Source organism: Lipotes vexillifer, unplaced genomic scaffold, assembly GCF_000442215.2.
Source record: "Lipotes vexillifer unplaced genomic scaffold, Lipotes_vexillifer_v1.1 scaffold472, whole genome shotgun sequence".
Taxonomy (NCBI): Eukaryota; Metazoa; Chordata; class Mammalia; order Artiodactyla; family Lipotidae; genus Lipotes; species Lipotes vexillifer.
Genome location: NW_006797698.1, coordinates 1,863,782 through 1,873,494, shown reverse-complemented (window position 1 = coordinate 1,873,494; position 9,713 = coordinate 1,863,782). Strand labels below are relative to the sequence as shown.

The window sequence follows — 9,713 nt, the reverse complement described above, 5'->3', positions numbered from 1 at the left end:
CCCCCCCCGCACCCCGGCCAGGGCCGACTTCCAAGCCCTGAGTGCTGGCAGTCTAGTACTGTCCTCGGCTCAGCCCCATACCCACCCCAGGACACCTGGAGAGACCTGGGCCAGGACGTACGTCATCCAGGAGCTTCCCCTCCACCCGCAGCTCCCAGGAGGCAATGCTGCCATCAGAATCCTCAGCATCGGGCTTCGCAGGGTTAAAAGTGTTGGAGATATAAAGACGCAGCTTCCGCTTTTGCTGTAGAAATAAAGAGTGTAGTACAGAGCCAAGCCCCAGCGCGAGCCCGCTTCTCCATTCTGGGAATAGGACTTAGCCCCCTCTTCCTGCCCCCAAGCCAAGGCACCTTCATTGGCCTCTTCAGAGCCTCCTGGATGTCCACCCGCTTCCGCATGATGGTTTGATCCAGTTTCCTCTCAAAGGCCAGGAGGTCCATGTAAGCCTGGGACTCTGGGACCAGCTCCCGGATCTGGAAGGGGAGGAACAAGGCCGGGAACCAGGGGCTCAGCCAGCCTTGCAGGTGGAATGTGCGTGCGTCATGTGGTCCCAGGACACAAAGAGCGTGGCGGGGAGCTGGCCAGGAGGCTCAGGGCGTGGAACTCTGAGAGCAGGAGCGAGAGCTCTCCCCAGGACTCCGAATCCAGCAATAAAGGCCTTGACGTGTGGGGATAAAAGCTGTTTCTCCCACTAGGGAGAAGCTGTGCATCTCATCACTAGGGGCGGCCAGAGCACCCAGGGAGCCCAGCAAGCGCCAGGGCTTCACCTCCTCGTCCTGTCCTCTCCCTTGTCACACGGCCTCTGGGTTTCCCTCGGGTGTCTACAAGGTGGAGAGGACGGACCCTGGCGTCCCCGGGACAGGTGATGTCGCTGCCTGCCTCTACACTGGCTCATGGCTGCTCAACCATGCTACTCCTTAGCCAGCTCGGCCTGGGTCCTCTTACGATGCCTGCGCCTTCTGGCCAGCTTCTGCGCCCTTCACTCCCCCTGCCAGCCTGTGATCCCCGAGCTCCCGTCTCCTCTTTGTCCCACGCCTTTATGTCTTCAGACCGCTGGAATTCAACCTACTGCACCCCAGACCCAGTATCCTAACCCTATGGCTCTGCTTCTTCCCTCTGCCCCACCCCTTCCCTCTGGCCTGGGGAGCCTCACTTCTTAATTAGCTTTTTGAACAAAAAGTGAAAGTGACTGTGATGCTGAAGCGCAGTTCCTGAGGGGGGAAGGGGAGAGGCACGGGGTGGCGGGGAGGGGGGAAGGAGGGCGGAGCAGCAAAGGGTGGGGGGTGGGCTGGGGGCTGCTGTGAAAGGCACTCACCCTTTGAGGGAGGATTTTGTCAGCCATCTTCCTCCTCTTGGCACTGTACATTTTTTAAAGAAAAAACCAGGTTACCATGGCGACAGATCTGGGAGTAACGAGGCCACCTGCTAAATTATCCCGACATCTCAGCCGGCCTGGCTGGGGTTCCCACAGCCCGCTCGTCTGCCTGCCCAAGAGGCTATGATGCTGGTGTGTGGCACTGGCGCTCTGTCCTCTCAGGGGGGAGCAGAGGTGACCCCGTCCTTTCTCCAGCCTGGGAGCCTCTTTCTGCTCCACCACATCCTCAGGGCCATCGAAATGAGACTTAGAAGGGGCCGGGGGTAGGAGAGCTGCAGAAGCCTTTGAGGAAAGCTGGGAAGGGGGGAGGACAGAGGAGGGGGAGGATGGATTCTGAGGACTCTCTTTCTCTGCTAAGCAGGGGTGCACGGTCCACGGTGGCCTGAGCTCAAAGGGAGGGGAGCTGACACCCCTGGCCCATCCCTGGAGCAGGAAATGATGGTGTGAAGCTGGTGAGGACTCGCACCCCCGCCACCCTGGGCTTGGAAGGGGACACTGATGGGCAGGGGGTGCTCATGCCCTTGGGCCACCTGCCAGCAGGGTCCAGGGACACACCCATAGGTATCCAGAGAGAGTGGACAGGACGTTCTCCTGAGGGGTGTGGCTGTGGCTGGACCTGGGGTAGCAGCTGGGACTTGGACTCGATCCACTAGCTGCTTCTGACTCCCAAAAGCACCCCAGAAAATCCTTGGCAAGTAGAAATTAGAACCCAGCCTAGAGGATGGCTGCATACTGCCCCCTTGTGGTGTTCTCAACCACTGCCCCCTCTCTGTCCAAAAATCTGTTCTAAGGCTAGGCAAGCAGTTTTCATTAAAGGTCTGATTTGTTTTGAAGAAATTATCTATGTGAAACTCTCCATTTATACAAGCTAAATCAGGGACTCTTTACCGTATAAAAGAATGACTCACTTTGCAAAAGAATTCATCATGGGATTCCTATAAGTGGTGAATTTTCCTTGCTATGTAAAAAATATTTAATAATGCGGTAAAATCCATATTGCACCTTTTATAAGACTCCATCTGGTGTGCAAAGGGAAGCATGTGTGTTTGGCTAAATAGTGAAACCCAGAGGGGTATCTCTCTTGCCAGGCACCAGCAGGGGCTTTTGGGGTGCCACCAGCTGGCTCAGACAAGTAAATAGGCTGGCCCTGGATGGTTTGGGGGGCAGACCTGATCCAGAGGACAGATTATGGCAACTCTTCAACACCTGATTGATAAAGAATCACCTGAGAGCACAATGGGGCAGCGACTGGCCACCCACGGGGCACATCCCCAGGCTCCACCCCCCTGGCCAGAGATTCAGAATAAGAAGATCTGGAGTGGGGCTTTTAAACAGCCAAGCCAGCGGGTTCTGAGGAAGGCACCCTGGACGACCACACTAAGAAACACAGTCTAAAGCTCTGCCCTTAGTCCCAGTGCCAGCCCGCCTGCACCCCAAAGGCTGAAGCATCACCCAGAACCTGGGGACTGGGGTGGAGAGAGGGACAGAGCAGGTGACAAGGAGAAGGGCGCGACGGCCGCAGCCTGTCTCTACGGTGGGCACACAAAGGAACCAGACCAGTGCCCCCTCAGCCCGCCTCCCGGGAGGGCATCCCACCCAGGACGCCTGTGCCCTGCCGATCCCTCTCCTCCCGCTTCCAATCCCGGTCCTCGCCCACCCCGTCCCTGCGGGCCCTGCGTCCGCCCCCTCTGCTCTGGGCCCCTCTTACCTGCGGCTCCGCGCGGGGGCGGTGGGCACCGGCTGGCCCTGGCTCTGGGTCTGGCTCTGGCCGGGCGGGGGCGCTGCTCGCTTGCGGGCGGGCTCCATGCCCGCGGGGGCCAGGCCGGGTCGCACGGCCGGGCTGCCCATGTACGGGGAGCCCGGGGGGCCCATGGGCGCCCCCTGGTGGGGCATCCGGGCTCCAGACGGCATCCCGGGGCGCTGGGGAGGCGGGGGGTGAAGCAGACACAGGCGTCCGCCGGTCAGACCAGGGCCCCTGTTCCAGGCGCGGTGAGCTGCGTCTCTCCCACCCCGAGCCCCCGGCCCGTGACCCTGCTGCCGACGGCTCGAGCGAGGGGTGGGCGGGGGCGCCGGAACCGCGCGGCTTTGGCGGAGGGGGGCTTTGCGTCTCGCTGCAGGAAGCTAACTGAAGCCAGGCAACTGCACAGGGCACTGCCAGCCTCGGATTTGCGGAAGGTGCCGCGAAAATGAATATTAATGGCGCCTTTCAACCTTTTTAAAGGATGTTCACATCCACATGCTCCTCTGCGAGACAGTCGGAGCGGGTCCTTCTCTCCCCACTTGACAGATGAGGCAACCGCGGCTCAAGGAGAAAAGCAACCTAGCCAAGGTCATGCAGCTCCTCCCGGCGAAGGCGGCGCTGAGCGGCCGTTTCCTGAGGGGCTTTTTGCTCTCTGCTGCTTCGTTTAGTTTAGGGGCTGGGCTCCCTGCTCGGACTTCTGCTGCTCCTCTTCCCGTTCCCTGCTTCCCAGTCCATCTCCTGGGCTGTCCTGCCTTGAACTCACCCTTCCCATTTCAACCCACTCTTCCCTCTGGGCCCCTGCCTTTGACGCCTCAGCCCTGATCCCCACCCCCTTCCTCTGATTCCAAGCCTCCCCAGGCAGGGGCTTTGCTGACGTAGCCCATCCCCATAATTTGCTCTCAAGGTGAAGGCTGGAGGCAACCTGAGGGACTGAGGTCAGACCTCACCAGGATTCTCCGATGGGGGGTGGGGGGAGGTTTAACTGGAGATGGGAGGTCCAGAGGGCTTGGGTAGGTCAAAAGCAGCAGCATTTCATCTTATATCCATCTCTCCCTGCCCGTCCACCCGAATCACCAGAGATGGTCCCATCCTCCAGACCGCCTCTACTCCCCACCCTGCCCCAGTGAGGTCAGAAGTCTGGGTTCGCAGGGGGCCACGGAGAGGGAGATGAGGCAGGTGTATTCCTTTGCCGCTACCCCGGTGCTCAGCCGGGATGTAGATGACATCAAATGTATTGAGACTTTTAAAACCTCACTTGTCCAGATTCCAGAAGAGAGGTTGGGGAGGGTCTGAGGGGCTGTCAAGTGGAGGGTGGGTGGGATGGGGGCTGGAGAGCGGGAAGGAGATTTAGCGAGTGATGGTTGCAGACCCTGTGCCCCTGATACCATTCGAGCACCACCCACTTCACCCCCAGGAGTGCAGCTGCTCCCAGGAACAGGGAGCAGAGCCCTAATCCTGAGCTTGGTGAATCCCTTCTAACTGCTGACTCTCCCTCCGGTCCCTCCTGCCTGCGCTATGTCTAACCCTAACCCCCAGCCAGCCAGCTGTCTCTGCCCATCGCCTCTGCGGTGAAACCTGCCTGTCCATGTGTCTGCCTCCCCTGCCCCACCTGACCCTGTCACTCACACCTCCAGGGTGGCAGCCCAGAATGGAGCCCACGCCGGCCATTCCCCCCCAGCACAGATGGGCCACTGGGAGTGGGGCAGTGGGGCTCCCAGCCACCCAAGAACTGAAGCTCTAAGTTGGCCAAATAAAAAATCCACGTGTATAGTCCCTCTCCCTCCTAGATGGGCCTTTTAAAAGGGACTCCCCAGGCAGCAACATTAGGACTGGTCACTAGGCTGACTGACATGGAAGTTAGCCCAGAGAGCCCAGTGGCTGGAGGACAGCTGCCCCGGGGAAGCCCCTTTCCCCATCAGATTCTCTCCCACTTAACAAGGCCAGTGGTACTCACTGATCTGCTGAAGAGGCCCTGAGAGGGAGACTTCCAGAGCCCCCAGAGGGCTGTGCCAGCCACCAGGGATCGGCGACCCACACGAAGGGCCAAAATTCTAGGGACTCTGGCCTCTTTTGCTGAGAACATGCCTTCCTTGGGGTCACAACCAAATGTGGTCACTGTAAACCTGACTGCCTCCTCTATATCGGGCTCCAGCACCAGCACCCATCCCAAGTCCTGGAGCCCCTGCCTCTCCTATTCCACAGCCCTTCCAACCTATTCCCATCCTCTCAGGTCCCCCTGGGCTCCCTCAGGCTCCCAGTGGACCTTCCAAGCTTGCTTGTGGCAGGACGGTGCTGCCCGGCCCCTTTGGTCTCTAGGCCTCGCGTCCCTGACTCCAGCCCTTCCTTCACACCTTTGAGGCATTAGGGACATCAGCTTCTGGTGGCTGTGTCTGCCGAGGGATCCTCACAACCCTTAACTTGGGGTCTGTCCCTAGAGAGGGCCTCTCTGTGGCCTTGATGGCAGAGGCCGTCAGCAAAGCCCCAGATTCCTCCTGCGGGGATGCAGAGGTTGTTCAGCCCTAGGGCTTCCGGCTCACAGTGCCTACAGGGTCACCTGCTCCTTGCTCCTGAGACACAGAGGAACACTGTCCCAACGGATTAACAGACAGCCCAGCCCAGCGATGCCAAGTCCCCCACCCCCACCCCCAGGGCAGGGGTAACACCTGGGCCCACAAGGAAAAGAACGGAAGACAACACGTCGGGTACCTAGGGGAGCCCCCACTTGGGGGGTACAGTCCCCAAGTCCCACCCCCAGCCCCTGACAGGAACCCCTGCAAACGCCTCCCTTCCCCGCCCGGGCACCCATCCCCGGCCAACCGCCTGACGACGTGTTCGGGTGCCAGGGCGCCGGCACAGTCCTGGGGCTGGGCCGCGGGCCGTGGCGCTCCCGCTAGAGGGGTGGGAGAGCGGGAGCCCCCCTCCCGGCCCCTCCCGACCATCCCTCCATTCAGCCCGAGCCAGCTCGCTCTCCCTCCCCCGCTAACTTTCCCCCACTCACCACCCCATGGACCAGAAACTCAAAAAGTTTGCTTTTCGTGGCTTTGCGCGCCCCTCCGGCAACTTCGTCCGCGGCCATCGGGGTGGGCTCAGCGGCTCCTCTCACTCTCTCTCTCTCTCTTCCTCTTTCTTTCCCTTTTCTGCCTTTTTTTTTTTCCTCCAACTCTCCCCTCTGAGTCCTGCTGGGCTCTCTCACACTTCTACTCGAGCGGAGTGGGGAGGGGGCCCCTTCAGGGCTGCCCTGACGGCCCACGGCCCACGCCGCCGCCGCCCGCCCGCCGCCGCCGCCGCCGCCGACTGATAAGACAGAAATAGTCCGGCGGCCCGGGGTCTGCCTGTTGACTCGGCGGGGACAGAAAAGCCTGCCTTTCCAACCCTCGCTGGCCAAACAGCGCAGATAAGCGGCGAGGCACGCCGGCCAGCCCGGCTCCCGGGCGCTGGGCAGCGGCACTGCAGCCCGAGGCCGCCCGAGGGCCGCGGGGATGCGGCGCGGGGAGGGGACGCGAGGGGAGGTGGCGGGGGGCTCGCCGGCCCTCCGGCCTCTCGCCGCAAATAGTTTCTCGGTTAGGGAATTCGCCGGCAGGGCCAGGCAGGGAACAGTCAGTTCCAACTTTGCCCCGAAGTGGCTCCTGCTGCATTTCTGAGGCCCTTTCCCCAGAGACCTGGCAGGCCAAGTAGGGAAACATTCGCTGGAAGGAATCCGGGGGGAGCCGGAGCCCAGAGGAGGCCTTTCTCCTGCACCGGGGCGGCAGGCGTGGGTGTGCCCCGGGAGGTGGGGTGCCCCTGCACCCACAGATGTGTGCGCCCTTGTCTCATCCGCCGTGTGTGTCTGCACCCTCGTGTGGGCACGGCTCGGGGCTGTGGGTGTGGATATTTATGTGCGTGCACACACAAATGCCTCCTCTGTGTGCCTTTCTCCACGAGAGCCTCCAGTGCGCGCGCGTGCGTGCGTGTGCGTGTGTGGCGGGACACGGTCTGTGCCTCCCAGCCCTGTGTGAGTCTATTTCGGGGCATGTGAGTCTTTGTCTCTATGTGAGTGAGGGCAGTAGGGGAGGTATTTCGGAAACAGGGAGGTGGATCAGGCTCGTGAGAACAGGAAGAGAAGCTGTGGGGGCAGGCCAGGAGCCGGCGTGGACGGCGGGGGGGCGGGGGCAGAGGGAGGTGAGCAGGACCCGACGGCTCTGGAGTCGGGGGTGGGGTAGGGGACCCTGAGGAGCTGGGGCGCTGAGTGTGGGAGGGCCAGCCTCAAGACCCCAGAGAAAGCACGGGTAGCGGTGGGGCTACAAGGGAGCCCCAGAAGGGGTGGTGTGGAGGGAGCTGGCAGTCCCTGGGGCGAAGGAGGGACAGGATACAGGAGGGGCAAATCCTGAGATTCCCCAGGCAAGGAGCTCTGGCCCCGCCCATGCCCCTAAGGCCACACCCCTCTCTCCTCCTTCTGGAGGAAGAGCCCCAGGGCTTTGGGACAGAGTGGGTCAAGTTTATGGGCCTCCTGGGGTTGTACTGTCAGTATCCAGGTGAGGATGGGGCAGGGCCTGAGGGGATTTGTTGGGAAATTTATTTGAAGTTAGATACTGAAGACCCAGCATTACCCTGGGGCGGGGTGCAGTGGGGTGGTCCTGACCTTCAACCCTTCAGAACACCTTCAGAGGTCAGGACGAAGAACCGAGGGAGTGTTCTGGCTACGGAGCCTTTTTTGCCTGCAGCCTGATTTCCTTGGGCCCCCTTGTGCTTCTGGTTGTCACGGTCCATTTAAGTGCCCACTGTCAATCCCCTGAAAGGCTAGAGAGGGCATGCGGTCCACGATGCCCCTCCTCTACCACCAGCTTAGCAGGGGACCTAGAGATCCCCTTCCTACTACATCTTTACCCAGGCTTACCCCCCCAGACCCACACTCTCAGAGACTGGGCCCTGCTGGGGTGGGAATGGGTGGGTGTTTGCCATAGGCCATGGAGGTGGCTGCTGGTAACCTGGGGAGCTAACCTCTCCAGTCTCTTGGCTAACTTCCAAAACCCCTTGCTCATTCCCATTCCCAAGCCTCTGCTCCTGCTGTTCTTTTGCCTGGAATCCCCATGCTGCTCCTCCGCCTGTCTTAAAGCGCAGTTTGGGCCCCACCTCCTCCAGGAAGCCTTCCCTGGTCCCACTCCTGTGCACAGATCTTTCTGTTCTCTGAATGCCCACTGCCATCTACCATGGTCACGAACTGGCACTTTACTGACTAATGTCTCACGTTCCCTGCGTTTCATGTGTGTTATGCTTGGCTTTCCAAATAGACTGCAGCCCCCTGAAGCCTGAGGCTGGTCTTAAGTGCCACTCTCCCTCCGTGCCTGCACACAGGGACTGGACATGACCAATGCCTGCTAACACTTGCAACCACCCAAAGCTCAGTGGCCCAGTGGACAGAGCTCATACTCTGCCACTTACCTGAAGCTGTGCCTCACCATGGGCACCCCACCCCCCCTGTGGGTGCTTCTAGCATGGACATGTGACACCTTGGAGGTTCTGGGGGACAGGGGCAGGGGCAGACACCTCTAGGCTTTATGTAAAGCTCCGAGGTCTCAACTCTTGGAGAGGCCTTTAGGGGAAAGAAGACAGCAGAGGAGGTGCATCAGCACAGTGGGAACCCCAAGCATTTGTGAGGGGGCTGGTCTTGGTGGTGGAGGAGATTGCAGGAGGTGGTTAGGCCAACGGATCTGGTGCCACCGAGGTGAGTATCGCTCAGGTCCATAGATAACAGCCTCCTGGGCCACCCCAGGATGAGGGCCTCTCCCTGCAGCCCCCTCTCTGGGAGACATCCTTACGCATATACAGACAACAGATATATAGGGCATGCCTGCTCCCAGGCACACACACCAATGCAAACACCAGAGGAACAAGGAGACACATGGATTTGCACACACAGGCACAACGTGATCACCAATGCAGCCCGCTCGCAAGGCCTCAGCCAGCAGACACGTGTGCATACTGCTTTTACAGGGGCGACCCTAGGTGAGCGGACACCGGGAAGCCTTAAGACCAGAAAGCAGAGGCGCCAGTGAGGGTGTCCCGGGCCAGGACTCCCACCTCACAAAAAGGCCAGGCTCCCGAACGGCTCAGCACCAGAAGGGCGCTCAGCAGTGCCACGCAGCCCGCCGGCTCCTGCGTCCTGCCGGGTGGGAAGGAGGCCCGGGGCAAGCCCCGATTCCAACGGGCAAGGGCACTTCCTCCCGGCTCAACCCGGCCCTTAGGCTCGGCCGACCGGCCCAGGCCGCGCTCCGGGCAGGCCGTGCGCGTGTCCGGACAGAGGGCGGCCGCCCGGAGCCGGAGTCCCCCCTGCCGTCCCCCCATCTCTCCTTCCCTCGCCGAAGCACCACCAGCACCAAATGGCAAAGCGCCGCTCCCCGCGCAGGGAGAGATGCGCCGCGGCCGGCGGGACGGGCTCGGCGGCCCCCCCCCACGACGCCCGAGCGGGCGGCGGCCGGGCGCTGGGGGGCTCGTCCGGGACCGCGGCCGCCCTCCCTCGCCCTCACCCGCCCGGTAACCGGGCAGCGGCGGGAGCCGAGCCCGGGCATGCGCACTGCGGCCTCCCTCCCGGTGAAGGTCAGCCCAGGGCCTAGCTGCAGG

At 61.5% G+C, this 9,713-nt stretch overlaps 1 protein-coding gene across 2 annotated transcripts in view; it reads right to left on the bottom strand.

Annotated features, from left to right (window-relative positions):
• The window catches only part of SMARCD3 (SWI/SNF related BAF chromatin remodeling complex subunit D3), a 9,754-nt gene extending 3,175 nt beyond the window's left edge, over nt 1–6,579 (bottom strand). Inside the window, exons 1-5 of one of the 2 annotated variants that reach the window (XM_007469812.1) lie at nt 6,115–6,579; nt 3,084–3,295; nt 1,316–1,358; nt 351–473; nt 122–244 (exon numbers count right to left, since the gene is read on the bottom strand). In XM_007469812.1, the coding sequence (XP_007469874.1) occupies nt 122–244; nt 351–473; nt 1,316–1,358; nt 3,084–3,295; nt 6,115–6,192 (579 nt within the window). In that variant the 5' untranslated portion in view covers nt 6,193–6,579. Of the gene's footprint in view, nt 1–95; nt 245–350; nt 474–1,315; nt 1,359–3,083; nt 3,296–6,114 lie in introns of those variants that run through there. The other variant, XM_007469813.1, reaches the window with a different exon arrangement.
• Between the last annotated feature and the right edge of the window lie 3,134 nt (nt 6,580–9,713).